This window comes from Callorhinchus milii, unplaced genomic scaffold, assembly GCF_018977255.1.
Source record: "Callorhinchus milii isolate IMCB2004 unplaced genomic scaffold, IMCB_Cmil_1.0 Scaffold4, whole genome shotgun sequence".
NCBI lineage: Eukaryota > Metazoa > Chordata > Chondrichthyes > Chimaeriformes > Callorhinchidae > Callorhinchus > Callorhinchus milii.
In genome coordinates this window covers 8527435-8546644 of record NW_024704745.1, presented here as the reverse complement: position 1 = coordinate 8546644, position 19210 = coordinate 8527435, and the positions used below count along the sequence as shown (strand labels likewise).

The 19210-nt window shown below is 40.7% G+C and overlaps 1 protein-coding gene across 1 annotated transcript in view; it reads left to right on the top strand.

Moving 5' to 3' along the window:
- LOC103180093 (proto-oncogene tyrosine-protein kinase ROS-like) overlaps positions 1–3508 on the top strand; it is a 79857-nt gene extending 76349 nt beyond the window's left edge. Inside the window, exon 40 of the mRNA XM_042334030.1 lies at positions 2271–3508. Within this exon, the coding sequence (XP_042189964.1) occupies positions 2271–3046 (776 nt within the window). The 3' untranslated portion in view covers positions 3047–3508. The remainder of the gene's footprint in view (positions 1–2270) is intronic.
- Positions 3509–19210: the final 15702 nt, after the last annotated feature.

Here is a 19210-nt window from a genome sequence, read left to right as displayed (position 1 = left end):
CTGCCATATTTCATGGACTAATGCCTCCCACTTTGTTCTTCAAAGGTACGTTTGAGGGTTATCTGTGTAAGGAAAGTCACCATTGGGGAAATGGAACAAAATTCTGTTTTTGGATGTCACCACGTGGTTACGTCAAACATTCAAAAGATCACAAGATTGGTTTGGATTAAGAAGGCCCTTCAGACCATCCAAACTCATTCCTGAATCACAATCTTGGTCTTAATTTGGAAGCCTGTTTCTTTTTAAGAACTGTGGAAAATTGGCTTCCAAATTATGATTAAATTTAAGAATCGTTCACAAATTCTGTCCCACATTAAATTTTAAAACCAAAATTTGAGAATGGGTGGAATTTTGCGTCTTGAACTCTAAGCCCCCAAAACACAAAGTTACGACACTTCATGGTATATACTGTGAAGAGCTTTGGGGTATCTTCCTGACATGAACGTCTCTATACAATAACAGCAACAAAATTACATTTGTATAGTACCTTTCATGCCGGGAGGATGTCTCAAGGCGCTGGACAATCAGTGTTTATACAAAATTTTAGCTTTGGTTTGACTTGGAAAATTCATTGAATTATTACCAAGCGGCCAGTGTAAATGGAGGATATGTTTAAAGTTGCCCATTTTACAGCATGGCTTGAATTGTTTCAACCGCACCAGTGGAAGCCTGGGCGAGGTTTTCATCAATGTCACCCAGTGGTCAAAGCGGATTCTTATTACCAGAATCAGTTCTGCATGACTGAGCTGGCTGCACCAGCCGCTTGTTTGATTTATGCCACCAGATCTAAACATAGGCGTGATGCCACATTCAGAATATTTTGCAATCCTACAAGTGTTTCAACTTTGTCGTTACATCAAGCCGATCAGATGTCAGTCTGGCTCAGTTAGTAGTCATCTCATTACTGAGTCAGAAGGTTGCAGTTCCAGCTTCCAGTCGGGACTTTGAGCTCTTAGTCTAAACCGATACCCCCAGTGCAATGCTGGGGGTGGAAATGCTGCATCATCGGAGGCGCCATTCTTCGGAAGAGATGTGAAACTGAGGTCCTCTATTTGCCTGTTCTAAGTGCTCCGACACGCCGTCCGGAGTGAAGGGCGTTATGTTATTGCGAGTTCTTGTCGTTGGGCGTTAAAGATTCTGCAATACCATTTGAAAAGAGAAGAGTGTTTCTCCTGGTGTTCTGGGCAAGCAGACACTGCTGTGTGCAAATTGTTTGCCACATTGAACTCCAAAAAATAGTCACTACAATCTACATTAGATCCTGTAAAAAAAAAGAAAAAAAAGTGCTTTGAGACTTTTCGAAGATATGATAAGGCGCTGTATCAAATGTAAGGACATTTTCTATTATTTTCTTAACAGAGTAAATCATTTTAACTTTGGCTAGCGTCATGTGCAAGTGCTCATTTCTGTGTTTTTTTAATGTAAAATTTGTGCAGTTTCCCTAAAGTCGTGTTCCACTTTCTGTGAACATACTATCCACAGTATTATTATTATTATGATGATGATATCCATGGGGAGAAATAAAGGCATCTTGTCTAATGAATGCACAAGCTGACAAGTGAAAAGGAGAGACTGTATGACAGACATAAGGACCCTTTGCTGAGTTTCTCATAATATTTGGCTTTCCTGCCACAATCGGCTAAAGGGTTTGGCTTATTGATTAATGATCACATTTTAAAATAATACATTTCTATCTGTAGCACCATTTTGACGGAGCTTTTAGTTATCTTTCCCCTCCCCACCCTCTTCAATTCAGCTCCAGCCCACCGCCCCCCCACCCCAAGCTCGGATGCTCAGCTAGCAGTGTCAAGTGCTCTTAAGATTTGCTCCTGACGTGAAAGGCAGTGTATAAATGTCAGTTGTGTTGTATTTAAAAGAAAGGATAGATGGAATAACACGTCAAACGAAGGGATGTTGAAATTGTGTTTTTACAGAATTGATTGATGTTTCGGAAATAAAAATCCCTCCCACCCAAAAAAAAAATTCAGGTCACTCAATCCACTGTTTGTGGGGACACTGCTGTGCGCAATTGGCTGCTGCGGTTCACCCGTATAATACAAGTCGATCCAATTTATAATATGTTCTGTTAAATGCTTCAATGACGTGATAAGCTGCTATATTTGAAGCAACGGTTATTTTAACACTTATATATAGATTCTTTGGAAACGAGGAGAAATGACGCCTGCGTTTTTTTTTCTTCAAGAACTTTTCAAAGCCACGATAAGGTGTTGTGTCAAATACGATGTCCTTTTGCCCCCTCTGTGTTTCAGGAGAGGAGTGTCAGAGGCAGAGAGTCGGTGACCAACGTTCCTCTGGGGTAATGGTGACGTCAGTGGCCGACGAGGAAGGTAGTGACCTTCATTATGTCTCCTACCGTCCCGCCCCTCGTCCCGGCTCGAGGACAGAGTCAATCGGACGGAGGAGTGAATCAAACGCGCGGCAAGAGGGAACAGTCAACTACGCCTATATCGTCAGCGAGGAAGACCGAGAGCCTGGGGCAAGGATAGAGAACATGTGTTCGCTTGGGGATCTCGATGGAAACGCCTCCAGGCAGGGCCTGGCAACCTGCGCCGCGACAGATTCGGCGCACAGAGACACCAGGCGCTACAGTGTGCACCGTGCTATAAAGCACCCAGCAACCAAGTCGCAACAACCGGAAAATAAATCCATTTCTGCACCACCCGTGGAGTCGAAATTTCCCACCGGCAGCGTCAGATCTGGTTTAGACGGCGTGGCCTCTCCATTCCTCTGCTACGCCACAGTGGAGTGGGAGAGCACAACAGGACTGGAGCGAGAGTGCAACGGCGTGGAATGCGCAGAGAGTGGGCTGAAGAGAGCCGCGGAAGAGAGCTGCGTGCATGCCCCTGAAATCAGTGATGCCTCCAAAAGCTCAGTAAACCCAGATGGAGGGCTGGAGTCAAAAGCACTGTGCGGGAAAAATGCTGGTAACTTAATCAACAGTGAAACCGTCGAAAGACCCATTAGCCAGTGTAATCCCTCGGAAGCCTGTGCTGCTTCAGAAGACTCGGACTCTGTCCCTATCTGAAACCCATTGGATTTTATTTTGTCTCAGTTCAATACCGAGCTCCCCAGCGACACGGCGCGCTGTAGGTGAGCCTTCGACGTTTCATTTGTGGAGAGCTTCGGTTTAGCCGCTTTGCATTTTGTAATCACGAGTGATATAAGTTCACAAATCAACCTTGTTGGTTCTTTTGGTTTTTTTAAATGATTTTGAGAAAACGCATAATTTTTTTTAGCGGGATTTTTTTTCCCCTACCTGTCAAAGGTCGAGGCTTGAAGGGGGTATGGGGTTAGTGAGGCCAGGGCGGTGGAACTGAAAGTGCAGCTTACTCTGGGAGCCTTTGCAGACTCAAGAACCGTCGAATGGCCTCCTTCTGCATTGCAAATTTTTAGGATCCAGAAGCACTATTGCAGCCCCCACAACCCCTCTAGGTCTGTAAGTGCTGTGAATTCCCTCTTGAATAAGAGGCAACGTTTACAGATCAACAACTTACAACAACTTGGATTTATTAGCGCCCTCCACGTCGGACGGCGTCTCAGAGCGCTTCACAGTAACGGATCCCGGGGCCGAGCCAGGGAGGGGGGTGGGGAAGAAGGTGACCAAAGGTGCGGTCGAAAAGAAAGATCACGTAATGAGCTCCTTACGAGTGCGTCTCCCGTCACTTAACCATTGCGCACTATTTTCAGCAAAATAAATTAGTTGAACATAATGGAGCTGAGTTGGGGCAGGACCAGGCGCGCGGTACCAGTTGAGCCTTTACACCACCGCCCTTGTGCTATTTAGTTCTGCTTATTGAACACCTCACTCAACGCAGGTTGGGAGCGAAGAGATGCTTCGCACTCTGCGGTGTGATCGTTGGTTACTTGACTGGCAGGTGTTTAGTGGTTTGACTCTCCAACTGTAATGAGGCACACTGTGGCCCCAGCACCGACAGCTAAAGCTTAAGAACCGAATGATCAGCTGCCCTACCACAACTTGGTAACAAAACTGAACAAGGGGAGGTGGGATTTAGAGCGCCAGCTCCAGTGGTAGAGCTAACACCAGCAGAAACACGCCAGGCAGAACGACTTCCCTCTGTGCTATAAAAATTTTCCACGATTCTATGAAAACGAAGCGATGTCAATGGATCATGAAATCGGGGGTCATATCCACTCAAAATTCTCACGTTTTAAAAATGAACCAGTAACTAAAATGACCTTCACAGAATAGAGCGATCGTCACAGGATAGTTTTTAAACTGCTTTTCGGTCCTGAGAGACCCAAGTTAACACCACATGAAACTTTACTGCTTGAATCACCTTCAAGTGAATTGACTGTATATTTTGTGGGGGAATCGCGGCAGCCAATTGCGCACAGCAGTGTCCCACAACAGTCGTGGATTAAGTGACTAAATTATTAAGTGACCAAATTATTATTGTTGTTTATTTCGTTTTGCAAAAGCCTGGAAAAGCTAGGTAAACAGTGGCACCAGGAGTAAGGAAACATGTCCAACGTTTTGCCCCCGAACCCGGGTCCTCTTGCTTGGGAGGCGAGTGCTCTAATCACTACCCTACAGAACTCCATACATATTGGATGTATTGCTAGCACTGAAACAGTCAGTTCAATCCCTCGTGCCTGTGCTCTCTCAAGTCCTGTTCTCATGACCTCCCCTCCCCACCCCTACCCTTTTATGCTTCTACTTTTCAGAATTTTATCTCATTTGCCGTACAAATACACACTTAACAATAAAAATAATTACTAATAATCCTTGCACTTGATACAGCGCCATTTACATCAGGAGGACATCTCAAAGTACTTTGCAGGATTTATTGTAAAGTGAAGTGGCTGTATTTGTAGGCAAACACGGCAGCCGATTTACGCACAGCAATGTCCCCAAAACAGTAGTGAAGTGAATGACCAATTGTATCTGTGGGATTATTGGCCAGGACAGCAGGAGAAACTTCCTTCTCTTTTTAGAATAGTCCCATGGGGTATTTAATGTCTGCAATAATAACTTGCATTTATATGCGCCCCTTGACACGGGTAGTGACTTGGAGCACTTACTGTGCACCTGAGCAGGCAGACAGGATCTCAGTTTAATGTCTCATCTGAAGAACGGCACTTCCAATAATGTGGTGTGCCCACGCACTACATTGGAGTGTCAACCTGGACATTACAGAAACGTCTGAGGTGCTTTGATGAGACGTTTTGACATGATAAGGTTCCATATTAAAATGCAAGGATTATTATCAGCGGTAGTAGTATTATTAAAAGCTCCAGGTCGGAGCTCTGTGTCCCAACAATTCTCTGTGTGTAAAAGAAAAATGTTCTCCTAATCTCTGTCTTAGTTGTAACTTAAAAATCATATCATGAGTCTCTCCTCTTGCCCCCACCCCACCCCCAAACACACACACACACACACAATAATGCATGAACTTGATAAGAGCAAATAAGATGCCGATTGTCAATGTGCCCACTTAAATCGTAGGTGCATTGCATTTTAAAGAGTAATCAAGCACTGGCTTTGCGAATGTGCCTTTATCCTCTGTGAACTTGACACCAGTGACAGAAATCTGGCAGATCCCATCGTGACAACATCAGCACTGCGTTTCACTGTGAAAATATGGATTACCGAATCCTGTCATTTGGGGTTTGAAATTGATTGATGTGATTTCATTTCATTTGTTTAACTCGAAACAACTAGGAAATTGTTGACCCATTGACTTCACCGTAACTCATTCCATTGCAATAAGTAGACGGAGGCTACGATTTTTTTTTGGTCTTCTCCTGGCCAACAAGCCCCCAAATCGTTCACCGCACGGCTGTCTGCGGGACATTGTTGTGTGCAAATTGGCTGTCATGTTTGCCCATAAAAATCACTACCCTTTACAGTATGTTCTGTGAAGCGCTTTGAGATGTCTTCCTGATGTGAATGGGGCTATAGCAAATGTAAGGATTATTATTACTAAGCAGGGAGCATTTTGCAGACTTTGAGGCAGCAACGGAGGGTTCAGCATGTGATTCGGGCAGTGGAGGAATCAGTCGGTCTTATTATTCAGCTCCAATTGTTCCTCGCTGAATTGGTTTTGTCTTTACGCTGACGAGCAACAGCACCGCTTCCTTTTGGGGCAGACAAAAGGTGGATTCGCTGGCATATGTTGCACAGAAGGGGGATGGCAGGGAGGAAGCAAATTAGCAACAGAACGATCACTGAGAATTAACGATGTTTTAGCGTGTGTGTATATAGGTGAAGCTTAACTTGAGCAACGGAAAAATGAAAACCTTCTACAGCTTCCATATGGCCTGGTACCTTAAAAGGCTTGTAATGTTTATGAACCTTCGAGCTTCAAACAGCTGGCATTGTGTTTGTGATTGTTAGCAAAGTCATCTGTCTAATTATACAGGAATGTAGTAAAATCCGTGTTATGTTTTGACAGCTCAGTCCCCTTAAGGAGTTCCCTTTAGGCTGCCAATTAGACCCAGGCTAGAGGAAACACTTGTAGAAATGATTTTGTGTCAAACAAATAAATTTTTGAGTCATTACTGCACTTTTTTGCTAGCTATAGTTAAGAAATGGACACTTTAAATGCTGGCTCCCTCACACTGGTACGCTTTGGATTTTGAATGTAACTTTTCTTTTAACAATTCTTCCTACACGACCCAGAGACACTGGTTTTATACATAATATATATAATCTTTTTTTAAAAAAAGAATCAAATGTATACCCTGTGTAATGCAATGAGAATTTAATAGCAAAAACGTTTGTGGTAGAATATATTATTTGGGAAAGATTTATTTTGAGAAAAAGAAATGTCGAAGGTGTGCCACAGTATTTGAATGTAACTCTGTAAAATGATTTCAACAAGGCATTAAATGAAAGCAATGCATTTGCATCAAAGACATTGTGTGTGACTAATTTCCACAAACTGATTTCCAGTAGTTGACTCACAAAAGCTTTAAACACTTCAATTTTTTCTCACTGACTGCTCTGGGATTCATTTATGTGGAAAGCACAAAGGTGGATTACAGTGTGTTATTTTTCGATAGGCACACATGAGTTATGAGGTGAGGGTCACAAATGTTTTTATTATATGTATCGTAAACCACCATTGCTTGTTATGAAACCAAAGTTCCGGCTAGGATTACAAGACGGTAAAGATCTTGTGCTGTTCTGCAGGTGAGGGTGAGAGGAGAGACACCACTGTTATGTCAAAGGTTTTCTGCAGACTAAACTGTTATCGCAGTGAAGTTTTACAAGGTCAGAATTTTCCACAAGAGTGTTGAATGACGCCCAACATTTCTGAAGCGTTTCTAAGGTATTAAGCACTCCGAGACTCTGCCCCGCGTGAAGGGCACAATACAAGTGCAAGTTGTTGTTGTGGTCGTAATCTTCACGAAAGACCTGAGGCTCAGAAACTCCTTGGAAACGTCATTTTTGTGAAGGTTCCAGCAAACACAGATGTATCTTTTATCCTGGTGCACAAATTGGCTGCTCGGTTTATTATTGTGAATTTCTGGCTTGCAGGTCAAAATACCTCACCGACCAAGGTATTTCAAGCAATAAAAAAATGTTAAATATTACTTTCTCAAACTGCAGAATCGAAGCCGCAATTTTTTTTGTTAAAAAAGTAGTTTTAAACCCAGCGGACTGGAGGTGAGTGGAGTTCATCTGGTTTTAACGGAAATTAAGCGCTCTTGAGACGCTATCCTGCGTGGAGGGCGCTATTATAAGCGCAAGTTGTTGTTGTTTTAAGGCGACATGTATGGTTAAAGTACGCAATAAGCCTAAAGATTGTTCATGGTCATCTCCCCCTTTCTCCACGCCCCCCCCCACCCCACTTGGTGTCCAACCCCGCCATTATGCAGCGCTCCGAGATGCTATCCTGCACGAAGGATACTATACAAATGCAAATTGCTGCTGCTGTTCATCAAGCAGTCTGGGTTCTCAATAAGGAATTTAGATAGTCTTAATCTATAGGCCAATGTCCTACTTAATAAATTGCCTTCACGTCTACATGAGGGAGAACAGAATAGAGGGGTTGGGAGAGTGCATTAAGAGGGGTGGAGGCTCATGTCGAATGTAAACACCAGCATGGGCTTGTTGGGCTGAATGACCTGTTTCCATGATGTAACAGGCAATGTAATTCTATGTAATAAGGTGACTCCAGCTGGACAGCTTCTGTGAAACCAAATGCTGCATTCTGGTAAGCTTACGCAGTTATTTATTTTTCTTCATATGTGTATGATTGTGGAAAAACCTGAGCTAAAGGAAACATGATGTATTACTGGGCTGATTTTATTTTAATGAAAATTAAAACAGCATTGGTTAAGAAAATCTGATTGAACAATCGTCATTAACTCCCTACAACCCAAAACAATTTGAAATACTTGCTACGTGTGTGTGTGTGTGTTTTAAAAGAATACAATCTAAAGTTCTCAACCGTCAACAGAGATTAAACATCGACTAAGGAGATTTGAGCATGGTACACCACAGAACATTCATTTCTGACTTAATTTCATGATTTTGGAATAAAGAAAATCTTATTTCAAAAGATGACATCTGGACAGAGAGCAAACAGGTTCAAAATGTTGATTTCCTTATTTCACATAATTTAATGATCGACTTTCCATTAGTTCACTTGAAAACTGCAGTGATCTTCCCTTAACAATAATGATAATAATCCTTGCATTTGTTATAGCACCTTTTTCACCCCCTTGAGACGTTCACAGAATATAGTGTAAAGAGAATTGACTGTATATTTTTGTGGGCGTTCATATAATAATCCTTGCCTTTTGAATGAATGGATAATCAACAACCTGTTTGCTCTCTGTCCATGTGCCATTTTGTGAAATAAGATTTTGTTTATTCCAAAACTATTAAATCCTTGTATCCTGCTGTGCACAATTGGCTACCGCATTTCGCCCTCAAAATATACAGTCCCTACCCTTTACAGTATATCCTGTGAAGCGCTTTGAGAAGTGCCTTTGTGGGGAAAAGTGGGGCTTGAGGGGGAAACTTAAAGACAGAAAAAGGGTGAGGCAGAGTGGTAGAGGGAGAGTGTTCCAAAGGTTAGAGATTACTTTTCAACTCTTATGAGCAAATGATTCCCTAAATGAAAGTGGAGTTAATCGGACAGCTGTTCAGTAATGCATCTGGAAGATTAATTAATGGGATTTGCCGCTGTGCAGTCAACTTACTACAACTAGTCACTTGCAGGTTTGAAAAACAAATCACCGTTCCAGCACTCTAATGGGATAGCTTGAAAATGTACAGCTTTCCATGTGTGCACTTTGTAACATCTTTGCTGATTGCAGTTCATGACACATAATTATTTTTTAAAGACGCAAGTATTTTCCATTGTGCTTAGAAAAAAGGTTCTCATCGAAAAGATGTTCCAAAGCGTTTCACAGAATTTACTGTGAAGTGTTGTGACTGCGTATATTGTAGGTGAACCCAACAGCTACTTTGCACAAGACAATGTCCCACAAACAGCCATCACCTTAAACTTAGGCCTTGCAACAGTTCAATCTGCCAGTGAGAATAACACTGACTCTTGTTCATATCCTTGTACAAATGGTATTCCACTGCTCACTTAGTCAGAGACACAGCGATTGGATTAAACTTTCAGGGGGCCTAATTTTTAATATAGTAAAATAATTTGGAATGTATTTTTCACTGCATTGCATTAAAACACACTAAGGATCTGAGACTCTGAGTAGAATACGGGACACATGACTTTTGCCCTGAAATGCAAGAATGCATTTTAGCATGATTAGTGTTGTATTACATGTACTCCAATTTTGCTGTGGGTCCTGCTTGTATTAAGTGACCTGTCTGGTGCCAAATGCCAACTATTAAAATGGGCAAATAGCTGCTGGAAACTGCAGCAATAGCAGAGTTTCCCAAACACAAAAAGCAAACGTTAAACATTTTAAAAAGCAAACTCTAAAGTAATCACATCCTGCACCGCTGTTGGTGGGAGCTTCCTGACTGACTATTCCCATCTGCTTTCTTGAAGGATGTTTGTGGCAATCTGAGGCTAGGCCCCATCCCACAAAAGCAAGATGGAGAAAAGTGCCATTTGGAGCCTCAAGCCTATTCCCTCTACAATGACTGTATGCAGTCTGGTGTATCATGTATTGATCCCACCGTTATCAACAGGCCATCAAATACAATTGGAAATGGATATGAATGTTAATGGGAGCAGTGAATCATATCAGGTTTTGAGGTTATTACGAATGTTGAAAGGGTGCATAAACAACTACTGCATTTACTGTGCAAAATTTGTTTAAGGAATTATTACCCTCAGAAAAGCAATCCGCCCATCAACTAACAACCGGGTTCCTATTTACTGCTAGGTAAACAGCGGTGTGGGGAGTAACAAAACTTGCCCATCGTTTCATCCTGCCGGGAATCGAACCGAGGTCTCTCGCTTGCGAGGCAAGTAGTCTAACCACTGACCTGCAATACTGAAGGTTAATGAGGTGAGTGGATATTTTCTGGGACCTTGTCGCCAGGCTATTGATGTTGCAAAGCATAACTGGTTCACTCAACCATCCAATGATTGGCATATCACTGCAAAGTACCTGGAAGAAGTGACCCCCACCAATCGAGAAAAGCACTATTTGACACCTTAAGCCTATTACCTGCACAGTGACTGTGTGCAGTCTGATGTATCACATGTTGATCCAAACATTTTCAAAAGGCCAGCAAATACAATTGGAAATGGATGTGAATGTTAACGGGAGCAGTGAATCACATCAGTTTTTTGAGGTTAGTACAAATTTTGAAAGTGTGCATAACCAACTACTGCATTTACTGTGCAAAAATAGTATGTATATCCTTTGAATTGATGCTTTCAAAGATTGACCATATTTGCTGATAATCAATAAGAACTGCATTGTAGTGTTGATGAAGAATAATATCACAAAGGCAATCTGATATTATAATAATAATAATCATAATAATCCTTGCACTTGGTCCAGCGCCTTTCACATCAAGAATACATCCCAAAGCGCTTCACAGGATGTATTGCAAAGTGGAGAGACTCAGTATTTTGTAGTTGAAAGTAGCAGCCAGTTTGTGCACAGCAATGTCCCAAAAACAGCCCTGGAACGAGTAACCATTTTTTGTTTTATTTGGGGGATTGTTGACCGGGACACCGGGAGAAACTCCCTTCTCTTTTGGAGTTGTGCAATGGTAACTTTAAGGTCCATCTGAACAGGGAGACAGGACCTTGGTTTTTAACGTCACATCCAAGGGACCAGATAAATATACAGTGTTACCAAATGCTTCATTCTCCCATTCAACCACAACGTTGATCATTAACTCTGTTTAATTAGATTATTTAATTAAACTCTTCCTATGCCCAAAAGTTATAGTTGTCTATATTTTACTTTTTGGTTATGACTTGACCGATCTCGGACACCTGAAAATGTTTGACTTACGTTTTTTTCCTTCTTTCTTGCAATAATTAGTGGGAAATCCTGTTGCGGGCGAGAAATCTGTGTGCCTGGATGGGGATGTGTGGAAACAGAAAGGGGTTCTGGTCTGTTCTAATCTGGTCTCCACTCTGAAACACTCTTCTACATGAAGGGCGTGATATAAATGCATTGTGTTGTTGTTGTCCACGACCTGGTGCCTCTGCTCAGCTGGTTCTGGCCTCCTGCACGATCCTTGTCCCCTCCGCTCCTCCATCAGCAGCCTCACTTTCAGCCATTACGCCCCTCCGCTTTGGAACTCTCTCCCCCAATCCCTCCGCCTTGCCCCCTCTTTCCCCTCTTTGAGTTCACAAATGACGACCTTTCTCTTCGACCGTGCTTACGGGGTCCTCTTCCCTCCCTCCCCCCAGCTCGAAGTAGGGCTCCGCCACTGTCAAGCGCTTCGAGACTCTGCCCTTGCGTGAAGGCCACGACATATATGCAAGATGTTGTTACGTGTTGTTTGACTGTGTTAACAGTAAACAGCGAGATCTCTAGTCCATGCTGTAATTCCAGGGAAAGCCTGACGATTCACTCGCTGCGTTTATTAATGACTTTATGAAAATCACCACGTGGTCAGGAGTAGCCATTTTCATGCACAAATGTGTGCAGTTCGAGGGCGACGGTAGTGCACCAGTGTTGGGAACAAGTTAAAATCGTCAAATCCGTTTGGTTTCTCACTGATTGCCTTGTGCAGAATCGGTGCCGAGATATCAAGTGGCGTAGCAGCAGCAGGCACGGCTCACTTCACATTGCACACACACCCACACACACACACATTCACAGGATTTATACAATCGGAGGAGACAGATCATGTGGCAAAGTCACTACAAAGCAAATGTGTTTTTTTTNGCATGGGACACCACCGTGCTTTAGCAGCTGTGCCGCTGGGTTGCAGATGTTTGGTATTTTACAGTTGGTAACGCTTTAGGACACAGTAAATCTCGGCATGCGTGATCTTCATTGATCTGCCTCTCAGAACTGGGTGTCCATCACAGACTCCTTCTGACTGGCTGTGGCCCTTCCCATATCACTGGAAAGACATAGAGATTCGCCCCAGTATTTAGCAATAAACCCTGTTCTGTTTTTATATACAGTATTTGTCTTGTGGGATAATTGGTGGTTGGTTAGGGTTAGTGTTGACAGAATTTGGGCTTAAAGTCTTTATTCTTCTCCCTCCAAACAACACACACACACACAACGTGCTAGTTTCAAATTCCTGAATTGTTTTAACCGCTGCGTTTTTAGGGTTAGATGTTAACTTGTTAGGAATGTAGAGATTTATTTTCAAATCTGTGGCGAATAGAATATTCTGCTCTTTGGTGTGTCGAATTGTTTTAAAATCTGTGGCACGTAGAATATTTCACTTTTTTGTTATTGTTATTGTTTTCTTTGAAAACCTGTGGCATACAGAATATTCTGCTTTTATCGTGTTGTGTTGTGTTATTGACTTATTTTAACATCTGTGGTGAATAGAGTATTTTGCTTTTACTGTTGTTTGATCACACTTTGCCTGGTGTATTTAACACTTCTTAAGACTTCAATGCACCCTTCTCTCCCTCCGCCATATGCACACACACACACACTGAATGTCCCAGTCTGATTCTCTCCTACACCGCTCTAATGTGAAACATGCCAGACAGAGACTATTGACAGCTGCGGGGATTTTGAACAAACAGAGAACAAATTCATAACGAACTTTCAATTTTTCCCGCAGATGGTTTAAATTTGATCGTCAACTGTTTTCCCTGTACTGAGGAGGAGGGTGTGTACGTTTGTGTGTTGCGTGTGTAAATAAATCAGTTGCTAATTTTTGTTTTGCATAAAGAAAGTGGGAAAAAAATGACTCAAGTTGTTATTTGATCAAAAATGGATCTTAAAATATATTGTGTACTGTGTATACCTGCGATCTGACGAGAGGAATGAATTACGTGGTGTATCCGTCAGCAACATATTGTCTGATGGTTAATTATATTTTCTTGGTGCTATTTGCAACTTGCGGGACATTGCTGTGTGCAAATGGACTGCCGTGTTCACAAATAAAATACACTTTACAATACAACCTGTGAAGCATGTCGAGACAACTTCTTGACATGAAAGGCTCCCTGTCATAAATGTAAGGATTATTACTAGTATTATTAGTTGTATTATTATAATACTGGTTAGTTCAGTAGGAAAAATATAAGCCTTATAAAAGTCCCTATGGTCAGACATAGAATAGTAAGAATGTAGATGCCTTGAATTCAGTTAAAAAAAATCTGAATCATCTCAGTTTATAGTAAAACAAAACAAAGATAAAGAAGCTAAAGCTAAAGAAAATTAAGCTAAACAATTAAAAAGACCGATTTTTAGATATACATTATGCTGTGGCGCTGTTTTATTCTAATCAGAATAAAGTACACAGACTGTTGAACGACATTTAAGAGGAAATTCTCAAACCTTCCGTGGTTTATTGTAAATGGGTGGGGGAGGGGGGAAGAGAGGTGGGAACTCTTGTGTATTTTTAGCTGAAATACAATGAAGTCCCGTCGTGTAAAATGAGTCAATTGTGTTAAAGTGTGTCAAAACAGGTTATTCTGTTCGATCTGTTAAGTATAGCAAATATAGATACAATATGAAATCCCATTGCAGTCACGTATCGCAAGAATGCAATTCACTTAGTGAACAGAGCAGAAAGGCCTTTAACAGAGATCCTGCAAAGCAATAAACTGAGAGGAGGCTGTTTTTCATTATTTTAAGCTAGACAGATATTTTGCTCATTTTAAGGCTGGTGAGGTCATAGCAAAGAATGAAACGTTTTGTGTTACTCAGTGGCCATAAAAAAAAACACATGAAAGGAGGAAAGAGAAATATTAAAATGTTTTTCTACATAAGTGTAATTTGCAAACCATTTTGGCAAAATATTGCCATCATTCTACAACCGTAAATTTAGTAGCAGCAAAAAACTATTAAAATGTATTCCATATTAACTAATAATTAACATATATTAATTATGAGTCGCTCTTGAGATACTATTCAATGTGAAGAGCACTATATAAAATGTAAGTTGTAGTCATCGTTCTTGTATACAACCTGGTGTCTGAAAATGGTATAAATCTTGAGCCCAAGGTCTGGAGTGTACTTTACTGCAGTCCTGGGGGAATTTTGCATTGTTGGAGATGCCATCTTTTAGAAATAGTGTTAAACTGAGGTCCCAACCACCTGTTTTTTCAAGATTCCATGGTACTATTTGAAAACGGAAGAGTGTTTCTCTTGGCGTCCCAGCCAAGAGTATTCTAAATAAATTGGTCAGTCATGTCATGGTTGTGGGGACTTCACTGTGCGTAAATTGCCTTCTGTGTTTGCATACAAATATACCAATCACTGCACTTGGCAGCACTTAAGTATGAAGCACTTCGAGATCTTCCAACATTATAGGCATAGCATTAAATGGAAGGATTGTTATTATTATTGTTTTAATTAATGTCTCCCCCTCTCTCTCTTTTACTTCTCTCAAAGCATGACTGTTCTCCAGCTGAGGGAAAGCAAATGTAGTCCATGGTTTCTGACATTGCTTCTCATCAGCTGGTTTCCCGGAGGTGTGAAAAACCCCTGTAAGATGGTCCTCTCTCTGAATTTCACTTCTTTCCTGTGATAGAGAGTCTGGCTATTATGTGGTGTCTCACCTGATGGCATTTGACGAAAACAGGAGTCCCATGTCGGAAATAATTTATGAGAATCCACAACCTCACAAGATCAGTTTGGATAAAGAAGGCCCTTCAGCCCATCCGATCTCATCCCTCCAGGACACCCACCCTACCCTCCCCATCACAATGGTGAAAACAGGGCACTATGTAACACAATACTGTACATTTAAGTAACACCCTTCACGCCAGTAGAAAGTCTCAAAACGCTTCACACAACTGACTGAGACCTCGTGGTGAAGGGGTGTAGGGGAAGCTGAGGGTGGGGAGCAAAAGGCCAAACACGGTATGACATTATATCAGAATACCAACTAATTTCAATAGTTTGATGCTTATTTGAAAACAAATGTTTTAAAAGTAGGATTTTTTTTTTACGTTGGAATGCAAATTGCAAATTACCACTAGTGATGCATCAGAAGTCGTAATTTTCAACAACAACACCAACAAATCACATTTGTATAGCGCCTTTCACGTGAAGAGGACGTCCCAAGGCGTTGGATGGTCAAGAGATCCGCATCCAAAATAGTGGGTGGGATCACCTAGTTTTTTTGATACCTATTTGCCTACAACATCTTCACTATCCCCTTTCTGCTTCGACTAAACTGCACCAGAAATGCCATAAAGAAAAAAAACAGAAAGATAACCTCTTAAGTCTTCGTTTTATGAAAAATCTGAGAACGAGGATATTTCATGTTCCGTAGCCTTCAGACTCAGAATATTTCATGGGCTTCAGACTAAAAATTAAGTTGTGCAAAATTTTGGATAATGCCCCAATTAAGTCTGATTTTGGAATTAAATTTGCTCCAGTTCTTAAAACACACTGTGGAATCCCAACGTTCAAAATGAAGAATTTTCCGAAAAATCGGATGATCTTAAATATTAAGACAATGGGCCTTTGAACAGTTTAATTCTGCCTCTATGTGCCGATTTAAGTGTGGCTGCCCCCTTTTTTTGCCTCAAAATGTTAATGAAAGGCCCCTTTCATTATTTTTTTAAAAAAAGTTTAAATTTATCGAGTAACTGTAGTAAAGTCGAATGTCGCCTCTCGTTTTGTTCAGAGCAGGGAATATTTCTCATTAACTCTTTCACGCTCAATTCAGATTTGCAGGTAATTTAGGGTCATGTCGATAGCAACTAAAAGTTTTTCTTCATTTCCGCGAACTCACACCCCTCTCCCCCCCCCCCCCGCCCCCGCCTTCAGAACCTTATATGTTTGAAATTTTAAAAAAAACAATTTTGGAACTCATTTTAAGACCATTGTGTTGTTTATGATCTTTTTCTTAGGACTTCTACATCAGGAGAAAAACAAAGAGCCCAATTGGTTTTAAGGGGACTTAGGGTTTCTGCAAGGGCACTGCAGTCTCCCAGTGTTGCTCCTGCATTGATCGATCTCTCACAGGCTGACGACAACAACAACAACAACATCACCACCACCACCACCAATGATGATGGAACCAAAGAAAATCTCCGCTGTGATTCTGATGGAATAAAATTGGGTGTTGCAGAACCTTCGCTCCCACAACGCACGCTCAGAAGAATTATCATTGTGGAAAGGAAAGACGATTCTACAAAAATCTGTTCTTAAAAAAAAAGACTTGAAAATCTGCGACTGGGTCCAATATGAGATGGCGTGCATCACTCGTTTCTACTGCGGCAAGCCAATAGTTTTAGTGTTCAGCAATGGATTCAATAACCTGGCTCACACAGAAGTGAAATGAATTCAGAGGAACATTGACAATGTTTGCTGAGTGAATATCTGCTTCAAATAAATGTTCTGAGGGAGAAGCAGGACTAAGTATTAGGTACAACAGAAAATATGTTTTATTTTTGTGGTAAAGAGTATGTGAAGTATTTGAGGGTTTTTTTATATAAATGTCTATTACTGTGATTTTGTTTTGGAAAAAAATGTAATGTGACTCCACCAGGGATTTCTGCTTTTTTTTCTTGTTTTTTTTACTTATTTAATTATAGTTAACTATTTGAGGACTGCAGTAGCACTTTTACCGTGTCCTGAAATAGTGCAGGTTTTTCAAATCCCTCCATTTATTTCAGAGCCTACAAATCGAAAGGTGACTGATTGACTGGTTGTTTGTGTGTGTCTGTGTATGTTTGTGATGGGGGCTGGTGGGGAGAGATTTACTTTTATGTAGCGTTTTATAGCATCCAGAATTTGGCAAATTGTTGAATTCAGTTTTAATTAATTTAGTTAATCCATACGTTAATTATTTGCATGCTGTTTCCCTAATAGCCTTTAATATAGAGTCCTGCAGCATATTGTCCTGCAGAACAAGCGAAAGGGCCTGGGTTTGATTTCCGGGCCGGGTGAAACCTTGGACAAGTTTCCTTACTCCAACACAGTTGTTAGTCAATTAGCGGATCACTTTCCGAGGGTAATAATCCCTCCAAAAAAAAACTGGGACGTTCAATTCATGACTGTTTGTGGGACACTGATGTGTACAATTGGCTGCTCCATTTTGCCCACTGAATACACAGTTAATTCACTTTACAGTATATTCTGTGAAGCGCTTTGAGATGTCTCAACGACATGATAAGGCGCTATATCAAATGCAAGGATTATTATTATTGTTATTAATTTGGAACTTTTTTTCTGTCATTTTGATTTTAAAAAAAGGATTTTACACAAAAAGAACTTCAAAATTGAGGCTGCAGACAGGAATTCTTAACTTGTGGACACTCTCAAATGCTATATAGAGTAATTCTAGACCCAGGTGGTATTTTATTCACCCCTTTGGTTCCAGATGTTTAATATTATTAGATTTGTCACCACATCATTGTAAAGTTGTGATTGGTAAAAAAAAATATTTCTCTGAAAATCAAATATTATGAGGTCCTCATAAAAGTACATGAGAAAAATAGAGTAGTTTTTTTATATATTTTTTCAATGAGTGTGTTGTTAAGTTGCAGACTGTAGAGCAGTGAATGCGTTCTCGGACTTTGAAGCACAAAGGTCTTTTTCATCTGCTCAAGTCCAGAAAGGACTATTTTGGTGAAATTAAATGACTGATAATTTTAAAAGAGAAGGATAGTGATTTAGTGTAATTTTAGACACGTTTATGGCAGCCACTCAGAAAGGAAAATAGTTTCACTACATTTGATACCAGCCTCACCCTGTGAAAATATATTTTTTAATAATATTTTGTTTTTTTAAAAACAAAAAGTAAATATCGTTAATTATTGGGTTCCGGCAGCTTTTTTTCCCTAATTCTTACCTTTTTTCCCCTCAAATAAAATTAATCTATTCCCGATCATTGCTTTTGGCTAATAACAAGCTCTGGTAGGTTTATTAGGAAGAGTGTTACAGAGAAGATAGGCAGTAAAGAAAGTTTCCTAAAACTTTCTCAAGTTTCCTAAAACTTTCTCAAGTAGTGAAGGAACTCCTAAAAGTCACGAAAACCTCTGCCCAGAGGTTGTGCCAAGGAAGGCACAGTAGAATATAAAACACACCAACACTTAACATTTGGGTTTGAAAAAAAATCTAATTGCACACTGTACAACCACTCACTCGGCTGCCTTAACAATGCAGACTGTAAATAGATTTGTAAGCCAGCCTTAACTGATGACTTTAAAGCACAACACATCCGCAGCTGATAACAGCTCAACAACACAGAGGTATGAAACCTAACACGGTTTGGATTCCGCATTAAATCGGAGTTTGCCAAAGGGGAAAAAAAAATTAAATAGAAATGGAGTCGGGATTTTTTTTAATGTTGAATATATTCTTTCTAAGATGTTACATATATTGTTCATAAATGGAGATGCTTATTCACGTTGCAGGTGATGCCAAAGCCATGTGTCTGGGTGGGTGGGTAAAAAAAAACTGTGTGACAGATTGCTCTCACCACATTGTGGTGAGGTATTATTTATCAGCTGTGAATTTTTACCTCATTTTACCTTTCTGTTTTTTTAAAAAAAGAAAACTATAGTGAATCGCAAGAAAACAGAACAAAACTTGTGGTTGATATTAATAAAAAGGGAATAACTGCTGAAAAGAACTGCTTTGGTTACAATTCACAGTGTTTTGTCAG